Below are 23,895 nucleotides of genomic sequence, written 5' to 3' on the forward strand. Positions count from 1 at the left end.
GTAAACGCATAATTAGATTGGAGCACTTTTAAAGTAACACTGTGTAGGATGTACTCCCATCTAGCGGTGAAATTGTATATGACTACCAACTGAATATTACTTTCTAGCCCCTCCCATTCCGAGGGCGTTTTAACTCCTACGGTGGCCGTATTATTTCAAATCTGCCGGCAGTCGCGAGTAATCTCCCGCTCGCATTCGTCACAGCGCCACTGAGTGTAAAAACGCGAAGCTTGAATTACCAGGTTTGTCCCTCTTTGGCTACTGTATTTTCAAGATGGAGGCGCAACATGGCTTCCGCCATTCGAGCAGCTCACCCGTATGTATTATAAATGGCAGATTCTACGCTTACGAGAATACTTGATTAGTTGGTAGAAGTAATTATACATTAATGAGCACGTTATTTTGAAAGAACAGTGTTTTTTTGCTAAGAATCAACTTAAATTACACCGTGTAGCTTTAAGATTGACCGTATTTTCGTTTTTAGCTCAAAATGGCTTTTGAATGGGAGTGCATGGGACACTTCTATGATAGCATCAAAATCTCTATTTTTAAAACACTAATGCGGCTCGACACAACATGAAACTGCTGGAAGTGTCACCAGCGGTTCTACACATGAACTCCAGCATTGACTACATTGTGTACACAGAGTTTACTAAAAAGAAAGGTTTTGTACGACTCACTTTATCAGTTAGTGTTTCTGGTGGCTGGAATTTTGTCAGTCAAAAGTAGTCGATCTCCGAATGCAACGTAACATGAGGAGAGTAAAGATGGAAAGCTCCTAAAGCTTGTTTCCATATAAACTCTAAGTGTCATGCTTTTCATTGGAATTACAAGTTCATGACATTTCCTCATATGGAGTCCATTCCGATATTTAAGTTCATTACGTTGCATTCGGAGATCGACTACTTTTGACTGCGAGGAGAAAAACCGCCACCAAACTTGAATAAAACCTTCTAGTTTTTTGGCCATCAAAGAGCTGCCAGGCACCACATATGTTAAAGTGTCATTTTTAAATGTAATAATTAGGGCCATCAACGTTAACGCATACATTTTAACGCGTAAAAAATATGTAACGCAATTAACCAGCATCCGTTTTTTTCTGTCATGCTTCGGCTAGAGTTACAGTCAGTGGCTGTATTGGTACCAGTGACACTGGCCTTCATTCATAGAAAGATGCCATTAAACAAGTATTTAAAATATACTGTCTTTATGTTGTCTACATTAATTTGGAGATTAACTGTGAAATTATTCACATTATAAGTCTTTTTAATTGCGATTAAACAGATTTTTTTTTTTTTTTTTTTTATTGATACTAATAAAACCATCATGAGATAAGCCAAGTGTAAACACTTCATTAAAGTGACCTGGCTGCTGTTTCTCTCTTGCTCAGTCTTGCGGTTGTAAAACGGCTCGTTCCACTTGTCTTCTGCCTGCCAGGCGTACTTCAAAATCGTGCTGAGGATGGCTTCAAACAGCAGAATGCCCAAGTAGATGATGAGAAATGTGTTCATGGATCTGCACAAAAGAGACGTGAGAGAGATGATGTGGTCACAATAGATAGAGCATCAATGCACTGCAGAGGGGTGACGGAAACACATACTTCTCTACCGCAGATCTCTTCTGGGATTTGCACTTGTAGTTGAGAGCCATCTTGGCCTCCATGCCCGTGTACACCGCCACACCTGCATGTTGTCACACCAGTTACACTCCGACTTTACAGCATAAATACTAATAAAACGTAGAAATACTAACTCCCCCTATCCTTACTCCTTTTAAATGTCCCCCCACTCAGTTTACATTTCACAGAGAAGGACAGGCGGATGAGATTTAAGACGTCAGCAGAAAAGGAAAACGTTGCTTCAGAGCAAGTTCACAACTTTTGATGTAAGAATACAAACTTTTTTTGTGGTGCAAGTCGCACACATATATTATGAAAGTAAATATGGTCCGTTTTGAATTCATGTTGACTCTAAATGTCCTAAGCTGGAAAGAAACAATGCCGTACCAAATATTTCTTTGGTGTTTTTTAATCTTGCTCCTCGAAGCAGGAGGTTTTCTGGTCCTAAAGGTCTGAAAAGATTAACAAAAAAATAGAAATAAATAAATAAAAACAACCTAAATACTTAATAATAAAAAAAACATATTTAAAAAGAAATAAATATTTTCAATTAGATTATAAATAAACGTTTGTACATTTAATAAATACATTTGTGTTGAGCCTTTCTATCATCTCAGATGTCTTACCTGACGATCTCCTCTCCTTGTTGGGTTACTGTCATTCTCCCGACAAACCTGTGATGAGCGAGGATGTGCTGCGTCAGTCAAGTGTGGATGAGTGTGAGTGTGAAGCAGTGTGTGAGGAGGCTCTGAGTGATGTGGTGTCACCTGTATAAATCAGCTTCCGGCTGCTGGCACTCCAGCACGGCCTGCAGAGACTCGAGCCGCGACACCGACTGAGACACAGCCGTTTCTGGCACCGCATAATGGGTCTGCACATCAGCACAGCCAGGGTTAGATCACACACACACGCTAGTATACAACTGTCCCACTGCATAACACTAGCTGGACAGCAGACACTGCATTACAATCATCTTGAGAAGTAATATTTTACAATGAATATATAATATAGTCCGTCACGGCGCATTAAAGAGCAGCAAAACGGTATTTCTTGTTTGTAATTCGAGATAAACAGACAGAATTTGAAAGCTGAGATGTTTCACATTAACAGTATCAAAGCTTAATGCGTTTAATCGATGTCAGGTGAGCTACAATTAATGTTTAGTGTTCTGTTTAGTTTTATGTAAAAACAGAAACTTAAATAGATGCGAGCAGCAATTATCTGGGTTCAAGCGTTTTAAGGCCTTTAAGCACAAGCTTAAAAGGTATATTTGTTTTCTTTAACTAGCCTGAAAACACCAAGATCATTGATTGTAAATTGCCAGTAAAGGGTATTTTCCGAGGAAAATAAATACAGAGGTTTTAAAGCTTTTTAAGGCGAGACAGGTGAATAGGGTAAAAGTTTTAACTAGCAGATATCACCATGAAACTTTCCCAGTTGATTACCTACATTAAGATGAGAACAAAATGTAATGCAAGTTTTCTGTAATTTAATGTTTAAATATGCAAATTAGGCAATATCTAATTAAATATGCGCTAATTTGCAAAAACTAAATCATAGTATTGGATAAAGCCAGGTTACAAATTCTTTTTTCATTGTGTTCACATATTAGATGGGAGAAAAATTACAGAGGGATTTATGGATATCTACTTTTGTTATCCTGTAAATCAGAATATACTGTCAATAGCCATAAAAAAATATTTGTCATGTTTTTTGGAATAAAATGTTATATAAATCAGGCTAGGAATAATATATTTACAAATCCCTCTGTAAATGTCTTCATGATATAACTAGGCACAAGACTGGAAGGTTTGGTGTGTATCGGTGCGACTGAAGTGGAGATTTCGGACTTGGAGAATGAGAGAAAAGTCATTTTGAGAAAACGGGCGTTAAAGATTTATCATCAGCCAATGAGATTGCGCATTCAGCCCTTTTACTTTCACGATTGGTTGCTGATTAAAAGGAAATTAGCATATTTGGATCGACAACATTGTACAGGAGAGAGAGAGATGTCCAGCGGTGTGTGTGATGACAGGAGCAGACAGAGATTGCGGATCATGTTGATTTATAACGCCAACTTTTGTTGAATTTATGAGAAATCTACAGACGCAAACAGACAAAGTTAGTAAAATAAACACCTAAATGTGTATTTCTGACTTTTTTTTCACCACAAGTCTGAAAGAAGACAAATATCCTAAAATTGACCAGTAAAAAAAAAACTATGTTTTTGCCTGCCGTGTCTCGCCTTAACAGTTATAGCCTCAACAGTTATAGCCTCAACTATGGGCCGATCCCCATTAAAGTTTGCATGCTTGTTTAGAATCATGTCACATTCTCACCTATTTTCGTGAAGTTTCGAGTTTTCATTCAGGATTGATAGACTTTTGGGTGGACTTGGCTATGCCTATATTCTAAATGCCCCAGCTATAGCTATCCAAAGTTAAAAAAAATGTTTTTGATAAACATTGATCTAGAGAGTCTCGAGAATTGTGCAATTGAGAATTATGAAACCTAGGACTAGTTTGCGAAGGTTTTTGAAATAATCTCGGATTCATAATCATGGCTTATTACAATACGGTTTCAGCGCTACACGCTTGAACCCCTCAAAATAGCTTATAGACTTAAAGTTTGATCTTGAGATTTAAGAATCCATATCAGTATCGATTAAAATCAAGAAATGTATATTTTGCACACAGCTGACGTGTTTACCTGTTGTTGTTTATTTATGTTGTGTGCATGAAACAGTCAAAATGCACCGCCATCGGATAAACGCTAATTAAACGTCACTACTTGAACCATTTCCGCCGAAACTGAAAAGTTGCTGTTCGGGCCGAAAACAATTTCACCAAAATGTCGGTGCATGACTAACTCAGTCTAACCGCTACACCCGACAGCAGAGCTTAGTGGCAGAATCAGTCAGAAAATACACTGAGTTCACACTAAAAGTGGCTCGTTTGGATATGGATATCGCTAGCCTGGGAAAACCCTGACCAACTTCCAGCAAATTTGAGAATTGCTCTGCAAGTCCGTCTGGCCAAGAGCCCATTCAAGCCCATTTCCAATTTTTACAAATCAAAGCACCAATCACAAACGTCGAGGCGGGCTTACACGATGACGATCGTTCTGATTGGTTTTAAGTCTATCCAATTGCGCCCAGAGGCATTTGAGCGACATCCCTTTGGAAATGGGCTGTGAATGAACCTTCCCCAGACCCACTCTCAGTTACAACTGAGAAGGGTCTGGTGTCAACCAGGCATGGATATCGCTGAGAGTGACAACTTGTTCAGTTAGTGAGTCACATGTTGATTCATTAAGCGCTCTGATAAGTCCAGTGTTCATGAGCAGAAAGCAGACCTTCAGGTTAGTCTCTCCGTCCAGGCTAGCGGTGGTGATGTGGCACGTCCCCTCGGCCCGGTCCGATGACAAGAGCACCAGATCTGCAGGAAACGTCTCATCTTTGGCTACTCTCACAATATCACCAACCTACAAGAACACAGTGTGAGGAAGATCAACCAACATGGCATCATTAAATGGATCCATTGTGTTTATTAGCATGACTGCGAGTGTGAGGTGTATTTCGAACGAGATCCTCAGTGGCGTTGGCCTGAACTCACTCGGATGTTCTTGGATCGGGTCTGGACCAGACTGCCGCTGCGCACAACAAACACAGGTGCTCCGTTCACTTCGTTATCAGCTTTGTGCCGCAGCCAGTCTTCAAACCCCTGCGTGTGTGAGCAGGATTAAGAGAAAACACACCTAAATGGTTATCCTCCAATCACACGGTGCATACGCTGTCAAAACACCACATTTGGAGAATGCTCATGCGCTCACCTGTTTGATGGCAGTTACTGTGATGACAAAAAACAGGGGAAGTCCACTAGTTATAGGGGAAGTGGGTGTGTCAATCATCAACTGTAGGGGAGAGAGAGTATCAGGTTAGAAACAGTGTTCAGTGTCCACAGACATGTCCTTTGGCAGAACAAGGAAGCCTCAAACATGGCTTACATTTGAAGCATGCACGTAACGTTAGCCATTTTATATGGCCTTATGATAATGCTAACTTAGTGAATGTTGTGCGCTATTATTAAGCACGTATCCAAGTGTTGGTGCGGAGAGTGGAAGCTGAATTAGTACAGTGCTTTCTGACTCATTTCTCTCTATCTCTGCAGTCGACACGGACTCAGAAGACACTCATTTATTAATACATCATTAAAGTATGTCTCTCTGCTGTTTTCCTGACACATTCATAATCAATACTTTAGCCGGTGTGCTGTGGCAAGCTTTATGTGTGCGCTTGAGTGCTTATTTTACACTTAAAAGTCTCATTATTCTGGTTTAGCATTTATCTGTAATGTTAGCAATGTTACATATAATATTCTTTGTCAGCTCTGAAACTCAACACATTTTCCGATAATTTAAGTAATTAAATTAATATCAAACACGTGAATAGTCGATCTGGGCAGCCCTTTGTACATTATACTATCATTTAAAGTAAAATAACACAAATGTAGAGTGTAATTAATGTGATTTCCTGCTCTCATGATACAGAGAGACTGACAGATGACCAGTGCTTGTTGTCATGTAGTACTTATGTGCATATAGTACATATGACCGCTGTGTTTGCAGTGAACATAATCTTTACTTACTGGAAAACATCCAACACTGATGATGCTGAACCCGCATTATCTTTCCAAACCAAGGATTATGGAGCTAACATAGCCTCAAAATGTATTTATTTACAAAATATTAGTGACAAATCTGCAAGCTAATTCACATTCACAAGAAAGCTTGTATAAATGCAAACAGCAATTTATTCAAACTAATTCATATTCACAAACTATGATTTGCAATCATATTTATATTCGCAAAATTAGATTAACAATTGCACAAATCAGATGCACAAGTCAAATATACCAGTGCGATTTGCATTTCCAAATCGCATCTTGTGAATATGAATTAGGTTATGAGTGAACTGAGAGCTTACCTGAACCAAGAAGATGATGAGAAAATAAAAATTGGCAATTCTTCTGAACTGCTCAAACAAATTCTTGGGCACAAAGTTCCATACGGTGTACTAGAAAGAGAAAACAACAACAACAGTGTGGAGGATTTCACTGTCAAATTCTTACGAAACGCATGCACACGTGAGTCACATGACTGTAGATCTGCTCTCTTACCTTGGAGGAAATGATCCTGTTGTCTGCAAACCTCTGAGGAATATAATGGCCATGCTGGGGGAACTTGTTTGCTATGTAAACGGTGCGTGTGTCACTCTGATGGGGAGGGTCAAAGCCCTGGAAGAGATGAGGAGAGACGGGTCAGGCCAGAGGAATCGACAACATGCTCAAAATTTCATCTAGAGCTATATATATATATATATAGAAAACGTAGTATCTGTTGCTGAAAGAGCGATATAATCTTAAAGCTTATGGAAAAATGGTAAGCTGAAAGCTGAGAGCCTGATGGCCGCGCATAACGCTCTGCCAAAGTCATTATTAATTCAGCCAGTGTGCAGCAAACAATTCATTATGGGAAGCACTTTCACGGCACACGAGAGTTAAATCACTTACTATTGAATTGCTATTGCTTTCAGACGCACACATGTGACTCAGACTTGGACTGTGTGTGGAAATCAGGAGTCGGATTCATGAAAATCTTTATAAGAAAGAGCTTAAAGGTGTAATATGTACGATTTTTGTATTAAAACATCCAAAAATCACTTGCACAGTGTGATATATTTCCTGCAGTTGTGTACTTACAATATCCCAAAAGTTCCCAAAGATTTTTAATTTCAGAGAAATTCCCATTTTAAATAATGGCTCATCCCCGTTCACTGGTCGCCTGTCACTGACGTAATATCCGCGTTATCCCTGGTTTCCGCTCGTTCTGCCATAGTAACCATGGCGACAGACGTGGACAACTGCATAAAGTCTAGCGGCGCGCTCACGCTGTTGTTGTTTCGTTCAAACATTATGAACATGGCAAGCAGACTTTGGGACAAAAGGAGAACTAAAACGAGGATCAATATCAGCGTGGAGTTTTCAAAACGCCGAGAGCTAGCGTCCGCGACTAACTTCCACTCGACAGAGACGCTCTTACATGTACTTTATTAGACGGGTGAGCAAATGTACATAAAACTAATCAATGTTATATAGCTCAACATGATGAAATGTTAGAATATGATCTGTATGTTATTCTAATGTTGATCTAGATTACTGCGAGTCTCATACAGACAAACTAACACACAGAATAACATTATAACTTTCAACACACTCAAATGCAGTTTAGTGTGATAGTGTAGAGCGAGTGAGACAGCGCTGCGTTACCGCACAAGCTTCATTCGTCTAATAAACTGTCCCGTGCGAGTAATACAGCACTTGTGTGTTGTTCAGTCAAATTAAATGTCCTTATTCCTTTATATCCGTCGTGGGACTCGTGTGTGGCGCTGATATCTGTCTCTTATTAGCAATCTATCTCGGCTTCAAAAATAAAAATGAATCATAAAATAAATCTGATCTGATGGAGGTTCTTGCTGAAGACTCCCTGATCAACTCAAAGGCCACCTTTTTGCATCGGTTGCAGATCACTATAACAATCATAGAAAATGTGGACAATATTTAACTGTCTAGAGGACACTTGAGTTCAAAACTTGCCAATGTGTTTTCTTTACTGTGCACCAAAACACATTTATTTTGTGTCCGAGTGCTGCTTTACGTAAATACCAGGACACGCGTCATGCACAGAAAGACACTTCACAGGGGAAATCCAGTCATTCTGATAGGAATCCACATGATTGGGAGCCAGTGTCACGCGAGGACGCAGATTTCACTCGTGTTTAAGTTGGGCGTGTTCACCAGCAGAAAGATGTTTGGTTTGAAAGTGACTTCAGTGTGAGCTGTGCTTCATGCTTCACTACACTATTGACAATAGACCCGTTTTGCACATAAAATTTCACTTTTAAGAAGAAAAAAAATGATGAGAACATTCTTTAGAAATGTTTTTTTGGGGGGGAATTAAAAATATGTTTGACCTGTTGGGACACCAAAGCATGTGGCGGCTCTTTGCATAGACACAAACTCTCAGTCCACCTGGTGCTTTATGCAAACCGTTCTCCGGTAGCTCCTGAAATCTGAACAGCTGGCGTGTGTCCTCCACTGAATCGTGCCCAGAGAAGGCAGGGAAACACATGCATTCAATTACAGTCTGAATCTTTGGACTCATCCTTTGTGTTTCCATTTCCCCTCTACACTTTCCAAGATGCAGGAACTCATTCTATGTGCCAACATCAACATCTTGTGCTCCTTTTCTCAAAAACTGTGCTGCGATTACCCATCCATGTTGAGGGATTCATAGATTTGTTCGGAGAGTGAACTAATACGTTTAAAGAATACATAAAACATTTTTTTGAGGAAGTAAGCCGCCTGGCACACCACATATTTCGTCACAAACAGAAGTAACCACAGATATTTTTTTCAGTATAGTGACGTACTATAGAAAAAAAAAAGTAGGAAAAAGATACACGGATGAATCGGTCACAAACCCTAAACAGTGTGTGAGATTAAAATGTGGGTGTCCCAAAGTGGATTTCCGAAGTGTGGATCCGTGCTCACTCTTAAACTGGCTCATATTACCCACAATCCATTGCGCTTTGGAGGAGGAACTACAAACACGAGTAAAAAGTGTTAAAAAAAACCTACAAAACATGGCGGATATGCGCGACCGACGATGAGAGGTTTAGATAAAGGTTTGAGAGACTATTCAAAGTTTATCCTGATAGAAAAATATTTATTTAATGTCATTATGTTTTTATAAAGATCCGTTTGGCCATTAACCTTTAAATGCATCATTATGCATTAATAAGGGGAGAGTCTCCGCATGAAAGACCCGCGACTGCAGATCAACGTGCTTCTGCATTTCTCTCTGATACGGTTGGAAATTAAATGTGGAGGATTTTATCTGTGAGAAGATGATTGGCCAGTTTGAGTGACAGGATGCGACAGAGCAACCGTTAAAGATGCAATATTATAGTATGTCCCAAATGTCTACTCCTCTGCTACACACTCAAAAGTATGCACTTTTTCTTCACAAAAAAAGTATAGTATATACTTTTAAGGCATATTATAATACAAGTAGGCGAATTATAACATGAAGGTTTAAAATAGGCCTAGATGAATTTTTATTTCGTTCTAAGTACTTTTCTGAGCATTTTTTTTGCAACAAAACACAATGTCATGCAACTATTTCTGTGGTGAATTTCCGTTCAGTTGAATACATTTTAATCTGCTTTTTTCCCCCCAGAAACAATGCTTTGTATTAATCAGTGGATGTTAAAATGGTTTGAAATGGGTATTTTGATGGGTAATTTGATGAAAACTGTGATGAAAAAATGTTTATCGACCTTTTTAAAACATTAACATAATTTGGAATTAATATTATTAAAATAAACAATTTTAGGAATTTCACTGTTTTAGCTTTTGGAGAGAAGCTCTTGAGGTTTTTCATTTTTCATAAGTAGAGAGAGTGTGTGTGTGTGTGTGTGTGTGTGTGTGTGTGTGTGTGTGTGTGTGTGTGTGTGTGTGTGTGTGTGTGTGTGTGTGTGTGTGTGTGTGTGTGTGTGTGTGTGTGTGTGTGTGTGTGTGTGTGTGTGTGTGTGTGTGCGTGTGTGTGTGTCAATTCGTAGGATAATATAAAAACAATCAGGAAACTAGAGGAGTAAATAAACCATGCGCATGAGTTGACGTCCTTGATTCGTGCTTATGGGTGAAAGTGCAATAATTCAGAAGAAATGTAAAATTAACTTTCTGATCAGTAATCACGATAACAATTTTGAGCAAAATAATTGTGATCATCATATTAAGCATTATACAATATACAGCACGACAAAAGACTGTTTACACCAAGAACGGTAACTATAGATAACAATATATGATAACTATATGAATTATTCTGTTTATTACAACAGTTTTGACGTCCGTCACTTTAAATGCTCGAGCTCTCCAAAGCAGGATGGATTCTGATTGGCTGTCAAAGTTTTTATCGTTCATCAGCTGTAAAAAATCGTTCTGAAAGCGTTTCCAACAATATTTTTTTCTCTGTGCCGTTATCATTGTGATGTGTACTCTGCTATTCTTTTATATTTATATCTTTATCATCATAGTTATCGTCCTTGGTGTAAACGGACCTCAAGACTTCATTGACTTAGACTAAAATAAAACGAGATAGGTTGACTAAATACGATAAAAACCAAACAGGACATTCGACAAAGGACAAAGAATATAAAAATATCTGACAAAATTATCACTACTTCTAAAGCAGGTTCTCAAGATGACTTATAAAATCAATAAATACTTCATTATAGACTTATAAATAGACTTAAAAATCAATATAGACTATAAAACTAAACAAAACAAGCATTAAAATAAGCTAAAACAAATAACAATGAAGATATTTCTTAGTATTTGGTTGTTTTTAATGAATATGCATCTTTCTAGTTATGCCAAACTTGAAAATATTTTATTGAGTAGAAATTTAAAAGGGTGTGGGGTGGTTTAAAAAAAATAAAATAAAATTAGGAGGGATATTTGATCCAGTACTTCAATAATTGCAATGCACAAAACTAACAGTTTCTGTGACCCATGACTCTGTTCTTTTATTTGTTAATAGAGAGAAAAAAAATGTTCCCCTCATGCGCTAATAATCCACATTATAGAGATAATGAGGCACAGGCTGTAATAAATGAGCACAACAAGGCGGATAATTAAGCATATCAAATTAACTGGAGAACAAGTGATGCCACATCTCTTCTCAGATCCGATCCTTACACAGAAAAGCGTGTAAATATACAGTGAGAAGACCAAAGCAGAGCAACAGATAAATGTAACGCACCGCTGTGTGTCGGCTATATCCAGGCTTAATTCCCAGTTACCTAGAGACAGTTTGAGAGGGCGTGCATCTGCCCTGCACATTGCGTAAGCGCCTGTGACTCATTATGAAGAACGAGTAAAGCAGCTTTAATTAAACGCTGGTTTGGGAAGAGTCAGCTAATGAGGCTTGAGGAGGGCCATCGCAGACTCGTCCTGGACTGACCCGTCTAGATCCCGCAGCACCTGCACACTCACAGCTAATCTGGGACACATCTGGCCAACCTCAAAAACCATTGAAAATTCAGGTAGTATCTATGTTCACACTAGGGCTGTGTGTCATGGACAAACAACACTATATCACGACCATTTTAATCACGATTTTGAACCAATATTTCCTAACACACATATTTTTCTGTATCTTTAAAAAAAAAAGTGGAAGCTGACTTTATTGAAGATGCGGGTACCATATCTCTGCATACATGATGCAAATGCCTGTATTATGTATATTTGTTGGCCTGGTTGGGAATGTGCCAATGTTTTTCTATGTAAACACTAGGGCTGGGCAAAACATTTTTTGATTTTTTGATTAATCGTATTTTTAAATGTGGTCGATTCAAAATAGATTCTCAAAGGCCACAAATCTATTTTTTTCCAATAATTATTTATTTATCCATTTATCTATCACCCAAAAGCCAGTATTAGTTTTCCTACACTATAGCCGTGCAGCCGTCCATGTTCCCTCTAATGCTGTGAGATGTTAGTTTTCTCTTAAACATAACCTGATCCTGTCCTGACTGATCAAGGCAAGCGGCTGTTCTGACTCGTCCAATTTTCAGCATCAATTTTTCATCTTGCATCAAAATCCTGTCCATTCATTGTATGCATTTTTGAAGTTTTTTTTTTATGTACCTAAAATAAAAAAAGTTTCTTAATTTTTTTTTTTTTTTAATTAATTAACCATGTTTTTTTTTTTTTTATAAATATAGGATTTGTATTAAATCTATATTCATTGAGTCGAATCGGGAATCGAAATTGAATTTAGAATCAAAATCGAATTTGAATCGAATTTAGAGCTTGCCAATCGAAATCCCGCGGTTAAAACAACATTCCTTCTGATGTTCATTCATGTTTATTTGATGCTATAAATGAACTAGAAGGAAGAGATGATCGGTTCACGAGCGGCTTTAACTGAGGCGACACAGCGATCTGTCACACACATTAAAGAGCCACAAAACGCTATTTATTGTTAAATTTCTTTAAAAAAATGACAACATTTGAAAGGTGAGACTTTGTTTAATATCAAAAGTAACCTGATCTGTGTCTGTCAGTGTCATCGCTGCTCCACGATGTGTTGTTCACTGCGTGAGAACATGGTGTGTGTGTGAGCGGCGCCGAGAGCTTGTCGGACATAGCAACAGTAACTAAAGGGGGCGGGTCTTTGTGAACGACGATTCGATACCCAGCCCTAGTAAACACTAGGAGGACGTCTATAATGGTTGTGCTCGCGTATCGCATGTTTTACAGCATCTCACGCATGACACCTTTGACTAAATCACACCGCAACGTTCAAGAAACAGCAGTTATCGTGTTTAGTAGGTATGAAATAGCTTTGCAAACTTTAGTGCGATAGTGCGAGCTGATGGCTTCATTAAAAATGATCATTAAAAATTTATATTTTGTGGATATCAATTGTTTTTGACTTCTGGAACCCAAATGTTGAACTCTATTGTGCTGCCGTAACACTTCAGGATCTAATGCACATAGTAATGGGCGATATAAACGATATGCGATATAAACGATACAAAATTGGCCTACGATAGAGATTTTAATTCTATTGCACTATCGCGATAATGCATGTTGATGACGCAATCTACCCGCGAAATTTAGAGCCACGAGCTGCAACCGGCTGAACCGCATCATACTCGTCGTCATCTTGAGTAAACATGGCCGACAGCGAAACAGAGGAGCTGGTGAAAAAGATCGGTGCAACATCCATTATTTGGACTTGGTTCGGATTTAAGCCGTCCGACGAGCAGCAGCAAACTATACAGACTATACAGAGTGCGTGTCTAGAGGGGGGGCACGGGGTGGCACCGGCCCCCCCTGGAATATGATTGGCCCCCCCTGGTGCCCCCCCTCCAATCTCATTGGGTTAGATTTGCTGTCAACCTGAAAATGCCCACCGCACCATTGGACCAGAGCGCTGTCAATCACTGTTTGATTTGAGACTCGCGCGAACGCGAAGAAGAAGTGATCACAGTTGCGCGTTTTTAAATCAGGAGGGAGCGCTGTCAATCACTGCTTGATTTGAGACTCGCGCGAAGAGGAAGCATAGTTGCGCGTTTTTAAAACAGGAGGAAAGTATGTAAGTTACACACTAAATATATTTTGAAATATCGAAGCTACAAGCCCAGTGTGAATTCCCGCACGACGCTGCAGTTAACAGTCATAAAGTGCGAGATAAGATTTAAATAGCTAAACTAAACAGCTATTTTAGATAGAAGTTTTAAACGAATAATAGAAACAATCAGTATGAAAAGTATCCAAAGCTCAGCTTTGGGAAAGGAAATATAGCTACAGGTCAGCATACTGTGCCCAGGATGAGACCTGGATAACATTTTACAATGTATTTCTATTTAACACCGATATACTGTATGTGTTTTCCTTGCTAATTACAGTGGATATAAGCGCAATTAAATAACACAATCACCTATTAAACATATTTCCATTATTATTGTATAAATTATAGGCTAGGCTATATTTGTGTACCTCAAATGTGTATAAGTATTGGAATAACAAAGACCGAATGGAATTGGAAAGCTGTAGTTATCCAATATTTTTACCTTAAAACACCTTAAAATGCACGTGTAGATCAAGAAAGACAAAAAATCCCCGGGGGGGCATGCCCCCGAACCCCGCTAGTAAGATCACTTTTGAGACCTCAGTAGCCTATTTAGAAAACTCTGCATACGACCCTGGGTGAAGACCATTTGTGCAAAAATATTTCAGTACCCGCTCCCTCATTAACTTCCAGTCCAAATATCTCAAAATTGTTAAATCAAGATGCATTTACTAGATGAGTAAAATTACATAAGATATTAAGTCTTGTTTTCTGGGGAAATAAATCAAAATTAAGTGAGTTTTTGCTTAAAACAAGCTAAATTATCTGCCAATTGGGTAAAAAAAACTTAATTCAAACAGAAACAAGATTGTTTTTCTTACCCCATTGGCAGATAATTTTGCTTGTTTTAAGCAAAAACTCACTTAATTTTGATTTATTTCCCCAGAAAACAAAACTTAATATCTTATGTAATTTTACTCCTCTAGTAAATGCATCTTGATTTAAGAATTTTGAGATATTTGGACTGGAAACAAGACTAAAATACTAAGTAAGAAAGGCATTTTTTTTACAGTGGAAATTTTTGTGTGGAAAATTATTTCCCTTATAAGGGGTCCCTGGCTCCAAAAAGTTTGAGAACCCCTAATCCATGCAAAAAAGAAAAATGTAATACCATCTATATTAGAGCACGTGGCATTGCACAAGATTTTGGTGATCATGCTTAATATTTTCTAAACCAGTATTTATTTTCAGTTGAATTTTCTGATTGGCCCCCCCTGACTGGTTCTTGGTCCCCCCTGTGCCCCCCCATTTAAAATATCCTGGAATCGCCCCTGCACACGACTAATCTGTTCTACCACCTCAAAACTAAACGTCACTGAATACCAGCGCGTATTCACAAGTGGTGTAAACACAACATCTCTGTGTGTGCCCGATTTTAAGATTCGTTGTGTTGCTTTTTAACTGAGAAGACATCAGTTTTTCTGCTCTTTGCATCTTTTGTGTCCTTTAAAAAAATAGCAAAACTAAAACTACATTTGATTTCGAGTGCCTTCTGCACTGTTCTGCACTTGTTACTGTCTATGGCATGGCACTACTGTAAACAAACTTTTATACTTGAAGCATTTTCTTTAAAGGTGAAACTAATATATTATATAGACTCATTACATGCAAAGTGAGATCTTAAAAGCCTTTATTTGTTATAATTTTGATGATTATGGCTTACAGCTTTATGAAAACCTTTTCACAATATTCTAATTTTGAATTTGGGGTTTCATAATCTGCTAGCCATAATATAAACATTAGGGATACTTAAAGTCTCTGCAGCTAGTGTACTTTGATTTATCTGCAACATTATGTTGTATAATTACAGTTTTGCACAATACATTTTCTCAAAACTACATAAACTGTTTCTTTCTTTCTTAAAAAAACAAAACATTTAGCAGTTGTTTGGCTTTCCTTAGGGTCTGTGTAACCTGTTCTGAAATGGTTTTATTATAATTTTTATCATGATATATATCGTTATCGCAAGAGGCTGCAATGTATATCGCAATATGGATTTTAGGCCATATCGCCCATTCCTAAATGCACAGATCCAATATTATGACACACACCAGATGTCCTTTCTGTTTACATACACATACATATCTACCGTATTTACATTAACACCTCACCAGGCAAGCACTCTGAACAAGAGCATTCACTCATAGTAAGAACATCTAACCACATTTACATACAATATATTCAATGAAATATTGAATGATCACATTAAACAAACATATTAAAAGAAAAGGGTATGTCGGCTATATGGTGATGTGTTGCGAGTGGTGATGTGCCGGTGTGCTGGAAACGAGTGTGTGCAAGATGACGTTGGCACCAGAAAAGCACACAGATCACATTAGGCTTTAGTGCTCTGCCCTGACACTTCCCGTGACTCACACACACACTCACACACACACATGAAGAAACATTAGCAGCCTTGTGTAAATGAGGGTGGATGGAAGGAGGAGTGCTAAACTGTCGAGAGAGAAGATCACTTTACAGGCAATTCAGTAAATCTCTGCATAAACTGATCAACTCATTTAAACACGAGCTTGATTTCTTTTCTCTAGCCCAATTCTGAGTGCTTGCAAAACCCACACCAGTGCTAGGATGTAGTGGGAGGTTAGTAGGTGTTTATTGACTTGTTTAAAGGCCAAGACTCAACCATGACATCCTCGTCTTCTTTAGATATGAATCAATCATACATGGATGATAATAGACAGAAACAAGCACCTGAACACACACACACACATCAAGCTAAAGACTTCACAGAAAAAACACACACGTCTGCTGTAATCATTATACTGATGCACACTAATGTTCAAAAGTTAAGTTAATGTTTTGAGAGAGCATTTACTCAATCTAATAAGAAAAAAAAACAGTAAATACAGTAACATATGTCAAACTACACTGAGAAAAAAAAAGAAAAAAAAGAAGTAAAACTTAATTTTTCTTTGGCAAGTTTTTGCACAAATGTTTTTTTTTGTAAATTTCACATATGGAATTAAGTAAACTCTACTTGACTAAGTTGAGTGTAAGTAACAAAGAAAATAAGTAATTTTAACTTGGCTAGTAAAAGGTTGAGTAATATCTATTTGGTTGAAGTTTCTTTTGCAATACATTTCCCTCAGACAACATAACATTGAATTAAACCATCTAAGTAATTAATGAAGTCGTGTGTGTAAACGCAGAGACCTCAATACTTGGTACACAATGACGGTAACATTTGATGGATTGTTTTTGTGTTTGAATGTGTCATTTTGAGTAGAAAATTAACTCCAAAATGTCACAAAATGTCAAGTTACTAAACCTAACAACTAAAGCAATGATACAACAGTGGAAATACAGCTGGAAATCAACCTCATGAATTATTCAGTGCATGATGGGAACACCAGTATCAGAAAAGTTGAGTTCATTTTACTTAATTTTATAACGTTGATATTTACGCTTTCATTTCTACACGATTGAATTGAGTATTGAGAATTTACTTCTTTTTTTAATTATTGCCTGAACTAACTTTTTTTTCTTCTGTAGTATTTACTTCACCACAAAATAATTGTTATCAGTATAGGGCTATTATTTTAGTAATCGAGTAATCTGTCCATTCTTCTGAAAATATTGCGGATCACTTACAAAGCACTAAATGGTTTAGCTCCGCAGTACTTGAGCGAGCTCTTAACGCATTATAGTCCTTCACGTCTATTGCGATCTCAAAATCCCGGCGACTTAATAATACCTAGAATATCAAAATCGACTGCTGGCGGTAGATCCTTTTCCTATTTAGCACCAAAACTCTGGAACAGTCTTCCTACCATTGTCCGGGAAGCAGACACACTCTGTCAGTTCAAAGCTAGATTAAAGACACATCTCTTCGGCCTAGCATACACATAACACATTATAGACTTCTATAACTCAATATTAGGCTGCATAGATTAGGTCAGCCGGAACTGGGAACACTTCCCATAAATCCTGATGTACTCGTTACATCATAAGAAGAATGGCATCTACGCTAATTTTTAGGGGTGTGCCAAAAAAATCGATTCACAGAAGAATCTAGATTCTCATTTGCAACGATTCAGAATCGATCTGAAATGTCCAAGAATCGATTTAATAAATAAATAAAATCAGCTGGCTGTTCGCCTCCATTTTTGTAACTAGCCTATACGGGACGTGAGCGGCAAATCACTAAAACAAAAAGGAAGCAAATGGATGAGAGGGAGATCTTTCGTTCCTACCATTTGCATGTGTTTTAAGTCCTGTCAGTTTAACAGGGCGCGCTTGACAGGGCATAAGAACGAGCAGAGAGAGAGAGCCGGCCGCGCGCGCGCACTCACCCGAGCGCTGTCTGCTCTCTCTCTCTCCGGCCGCGCATATTAATCAAAATCAATTAATACGATGGTGTCGGGAAAAAAACTCTCCAGTGATGAAACGTTTTCTGCGTTGACAAATCTTGTGCGATATCCTAAACTGCCGAATGCATTGCTTGTTTTTTCTGTTTACATTTCATTGTGAATGCTGCTACGTCAGAGCGGCCGCGCGTCAACAAGATTCCCCGTACTTTTTGACAAGCGTCCTTGACAGGGCGGCCATAGCTTTTTTGCAGCTCAAGTCGGCGGCGGTGTGAACGTACAGTCAGCCGCAGCTGCAGACCAACGCACACTGCAGTGCTTCACGAAACTCCCTGCCAACTCCGAGAGGGCAAAAAAAAAAAAAAAACTCGGTCTATCGCTGCTTCATCGCCAGGTAGCTTAGGGGTAGGACTATTATTCATTTTGAAAGAAGCACTTTATTTTCATAACTTGTTATTCTTTAAGTTACTGTGTCTGACTGAGAAATATAGATGTTTTTTTGTCTTCACCGGTTGTGTTCTACATGATAATCGAATCGAATCGTTTTGAATCGAAAATCTTTTTGAATCGAAAATCGATTTTGAATCGAATCGTGGCCTCAAGAATCGGAATCGAATCGAATCGTGAGATGGTAAAAGATTCCCACCCCTACTAATTTTAGTGTCTGTTTATCCCAAGGTTTTCCCGCAGCCTGCCGGATCCAGGCCGTATCCAGATCTGAGGAAGGACCTTCGCCTGGACCCGATGACACTGCAGTGCTGAAGTGCCAACTAGCCTCTCCCTATGGAGGATCCCTTTACTACTCTACAGATAAAGCATTGTGGAAAATTCGCGTATCTCCCCCGAAGTGATAAAATAAAATTCTGTATCAAATTTATAGGCAGGACAAGTAGTTTGTATAGGCTTGGTTTGTAGAGAATTACGCACATATATTCAAACGCACATAACTATATAATTAATTATTGATGCGCACGTGAGCGCCATCAGTGTTTCTCACAGGTTCAGTTTAAAGTCTGTGTAGAGAGAACGGTGTCGTCGTCTTATGTTTACACAGAAACGATCTGAAGAGAAAACGCAAAAGTGGCGTTGCATTATCACTTTTTATTCTGCATTTAGACGAACGTTATGGGGGGGCAAGGCAAGTTTATTCATATAGCACATTTCATACACAGTGGTAATTCAAAGTGCTTTACATAGAAGAAATTAAAATAATAACAAAAGAAATAAGAATAATTAAAACAGTTTAGAAAATTAAATAAAGTAAAATGCAGTGCAAACAGTCGGACGAACAGTGGCACAGTGCTCATTCAGTAAATGCAAAGCTGAACAGATGTGTTTTGAGTCTGGATTTGAATGTGGCTACAGTAGGAGCACACCTGATCTCTTCTGGGGGGGATTTGTGTGCATATGGTGACGCAAAAGTGTGTGAAATTCGATGTAGTGTGCACTCCAGGCAGCTAGGTGGCGATGTGAAGCACTGTGTGTGCCGGTGATCGGTGCGTTCACTGTCTAGCAGACTTTTGCGTTTTTTCCCTTTAGACGGGAACGCGACGGTGGAGCGTTTTTAAGATTTCCACTCTGGAGGGTGGTTTCACTTTTTTGCGTTTTTAAGCCCCAAAAACGCCGTCGCCGTCTAAACGAAAGGCACATCTGATAAAATATTTGTACGTTTTCACCCGCGGGCGTTCTCGTGTAAACAGGGCCATAGTGCCGCGGGCTCTAATTTAATAACTAATGATCGGAAGTGAATCAATCAAAACTAACTTTAGCTGGAAAATATCTTTATTCAAGAACCGCTATAAAGCCAAAACAATCCGTTACCTTAAATTATACGTTTATCTCTGTAAAGCTGATTTGAAACAATCTACATTGTTAAAAGCGCTATATAAATGAAGATGACTTGACTTAAAATATCTTCATTTGTGTTCTGACGATGAACAAAAGTCTTATGGGTTTGCAAGGACATGAGTAAATAATGACAGAGCTTGAGTGTTTGGGGTGAATAGGGTTTCTCTTTAAGGGAGACACAGATGCACTGGTGCAGAGGTGTTTTTAGGATACGCAATAATGTGTGTAAAAGAGAGAGGCGCTGAATCCACAAGGTGTGTTACCGAAATATGACGACTTGAGCTATAATATGAACAACACACTTAAAAAACACCTATTCACTGGATGCTCATATTCGACATTAACATTACAATAAACACTGGGCAGTCTGTGTCATCTCAGTGCTGTCGCATGAGGGAAGTTCAGAAACCTCTTTAATTGCAACACTGCCCCGCAGGCCTTCATTTCATTTCCACAGTCGTGTATAAATATACCAAACACTCAGTCAGTCCAACTCCAAACCCAATTACAGAGAAGAGAAGACTCCCGACTCATGAGGAAAACACAGATCTGTGGTTCTGTGCCCCCAACTGCATCGCCACTGAACACGTACAGTCAAACGCAAGTGTGCAGCCACAGGCTCGGTCTAACAACACCACTGACATCAAACACACTTCCTGAGTCAAGACGACAACCTTCAGACGCACAGACCTGATCACATAAATCACTGGTTTACCTTTTACATCCATTCTGTAAACCATCTGAGAAGTGCAGGAACCATCAAAATAAGGAAATATTACTGTAGAGCTGAGAAACGATTAATCACATCCAAAATATAAGTTTGTTTACATAATATATATGTGTGTGTGTACTGTGTATAATTATTTTGTATATATAAATATACACACATGCATGTATATATTCAAGAAAAATGTGTTATTTATATATAGCCTATATAATATAAATGATATAAAAATATATATTACGCAGTATATAAATGTGTGTATAAGTGTGTGTATTTACATATACAACCCATATTTATATGGGTTTGGATGCGATTAACAGCTCTAAACTAGCCTATATACAATATTGAAACTATTTTCTTCAATTGAGGAAACGACTTCATTTACAAAGCTATTTACGGTTGTCGTTTGAACATTAACACACATGCTCACACACACACACACACACACACACACACACACACACACACACACACACACACACACACTGGGTGCAGATGCCTGACATCATTCTCATATGAGCAATACCAAGTGGAAACTGATTAGTTATACAGCGAACTATCATCCATAAGTGTAATGCCACCGTTTCTTAAAACATAGGCTAACTGTAGAAGTACAGCAAAGATGTTTTATTGTATTCGTCTAATAAGTAATAAAACTATTACTGTGCTGAACAACCACGTCCTCGAGGTACGAGAAGTGTGGGCCTGATTGGTAAAGGATTTTTGCTCATATTAGGGCATTTTATGACCATGAAAATACATTTATTAATCAAAGGAAACATTATTTCAATGCTTTCTCAAACCTTTTGTGATTCCCTGAGAAACTTTCCGTTCGCTGGCAAAACATTCGTGATGGAAATAATATGAGGAGGGAGGGAAAAAACATTTCAGTGCTTTTGATTTCTCTAGACTAGAGAACGCAACAGTTTTGCCAGAAAACGTTAATCTTTTTCAACGTTTTTGGAAAGAATACAACAGTTTTGCGAGAAAACACAAAGTTTGTCAGGGGAACGCAACAGTTTTGTGAGAAAACGTTAATATTTTTTCAAACGAACAAAAGTTTTTGGAAGGAACAACAGTTTTGCGAGAAAACAAAGTTTGTCAGGGGAACGCAACAGTTTTGTGAGAAAACTTTAATATTTTTCAAACTAATGCAAAGTTTTTGGAAGGAATACAACAGTTTTGTGAGAAAACGTTAATATTTTTTCAAACGAACAAAAGTTTTTGGAAGGAACAACAGTTTTGTGAGAAAACGTTAATATATTTTCAAATGAACAAAAGTTTTTTTTAAGGAATGCAACAGTTTTGCCAGAAAACGTTAATATTTTTCAAACTAATGCAAAGGTTTTGGAAGGAATACAACAGTTTTGCGAGAAAACACAAAGTTTGTCAGAGGAACAACGGTTTTGCGAGAAAATGCGAATATTTTGCGAGTGAACGCAAAGTCTGTTTTTAATTTGCGAGCAAATTAAATTTCTTGTCGCAACACAGTTGTGAGAAAAAACGCAACTGTTTTGCAAAAGAATGCAATCGTTTTTTTTAAAACTCAAAAGCATTGACTTAAAACTCAAAAGCAATATGTTTTTCCTCCCATCACATATTTTTCCATTACGGGGCTCCACATATATCTAACAGCTACAGCTTACAAATATATCAGAAAAGACAGATGAACAGAGGAATTCACTGCAGCGATATTATGCCTGCTTATTTCAGATATCTAAAGCATTTTGTAATTTTTGGTTTGTTTGTTCAAAGCATAGTCAACAAGTCAATCTCAACACATTACAAGTCAAGCTCAAACTTTTAGAAATATTATTAAAGCGCATGAGAAGCATCACTTGTGACATTTGTTGCAGAAAAAAAGTCCGTAGATTATTTATGAAATACAACTGTCATCAACTGAATCAAAACATAAACAAACAAATAATAAACAATCCGCAATCACGAGGGGCGTGTGCACGCGAGCTTTGCTGCAAACCCCTCGCGCTTCCCTCCAAAACAATATAAAAACAAAACCATAACACTAACTCTTTATTCATGCCCTCATAAAATAGCGTAATAACTGACCACCTGCTTCAGGATAAAAACGGATGACATCTTACAACATATACATCGTTTCATTTAAGCAAAACGACAACCTGCGTCTAATTAAACGTAATTTAATTAGTTGTGAAATGATTTGATTAGCCAGACATTACACGCTAGCTTTGAGCTAACGCACTGACAAGACTAAGCACCACCAAAGCACTGAGATTGTGTAATAATAAACTAGTTTAAAAGGATCGTACCAGCTGTTGTCGGATCCAGCGAATCATCCTGTCTCGAGCTAGCGCAGTGAGCTAGCCCGCTTCACCGACACAATGCCCCGCAACATCAATAAAACTGCTTCCCCGGACGAGTCTTCCTCTCGGCATTACCGTCAAAACAAGTGTGCAGCCCGAACACACTGATCCCGGCCCATTCTGCCACCCGAACCCAGTGCGGTGAAGTGCAAACACGAACACAAACACACACCGACTGCGCTTGACGGAGATGACTTCTGACTGACAACATCCCGGAAGTGACGTCGGCACCACCGCATCAACGGCTGAAAGTTGTGTCTCACGTGCTACAGGAATTCCTCCTTCTACTAAACTAAACTGAGTGTTTTTCAGTGTTACCCTACAAAGAATGTCGACTTAAATGTAGACATTGATATTCCTGACACTGGCATCACATAATCGTTACTTTAAAGGAATATCTGTGCCAAAAATGAACGTTATGTCACATCATTTTACTCCCCCACGTTGTTCCACACCCTAATATCAGTTTCTTTTTTTCTTCTAGTAGTGCCGGAAGTAGGACAATTAAATCATACAGGTTTGGTTTGACATTTGAATGAGGCTGAGTAAATAATGAGGTCATTTTCATGTCACTTGACATCACATTATTGATTGCCTTGAAGTCACCATGAAATCAAAATGGACAATCGTTTTTGTTTATGTCGGCTAATATTCCAGTGTTCCTATATAAATTATTCATCTGTGCACATCATTATATATTCATGTTCCTCATAATAATCTTGGATCAGAATAACGTCCCCTCCGTCTTGCAGTGACATCGCTTCTCTGATT

The 23,895-nt window shown here is 38.3% G+C and overlaps 1 protein-coding gene across 4 annotated transcripts in view; it reads right to left on the minus strand.

Annotated features, from left to right (window-relative positions):
* The window catches only part of atp11b (ATPase phospholipid transporting 11B), a 66,210-nt gene extending 42,823 nt beyond the window's left edge, over positions 1-23,387 (minus strand). For all 4 annotated transcript variants that reach the window (XM_079592269.1, XM_079592268.1, XM_079592270.1 and 1 more), the window contains exons 1-11: positions 23,071-23,387; positions 6,796-6,912; positions 6,603-6,692; positions 5,450-5,530; positions 5,233-5,340; positions 4,973-5,101; positions 2,386-2,489; positions 2,245-2,292; positions 2,006-2,070; positions 1,601-1,682; positions 1,365-1,515 (exon numbers count right to left, since the gene is read on the minus strand). In XM_079592269.1, coding sequence (XP_079448395.1) covers positions 1,365-1,515; positions 1,601-1,682; positions 2,006-2,070; positions 2,245-2,292; positions 2,386-2,489; positions 4,973-5,101; positions 5,233-5,340; positions 5,450-5,530; positions 6,603-6,692; positions 6,796-6,912; positions 23,071-23,097 — 1,002 coding nt within the window. In that variant the 5' untranslated portion in view covers positions 23,098-23,387. The remainder of the gene's footprint in view (positions 1-1,364; positions 1,516-1,600; positions 1,683-2,005; positions 2,071-2,244; positions 2,293-2,385; positions 2,490-4,972; positions 5,102-5,232; positions 5,341-5,449; positions 5,531-6,602; positions 6,693-6,795; positions 6,913-23,070) is intronic.
* Positions 23,388-23,895: the final 508 nt, after the last annotated feature.

Source organism: Phoxinus phoxinus (assembly GCF_949152265.1).
Source record: "Phoxinus phoxinus genome assembly, chromosome: 20".
Lineage (NCBI taxonomy): Eukaryota > Metazoa > Chordata > Actinopteri > Cypriniformes > Leuciscidae > Phoxinus > Phoxinus phoxinus.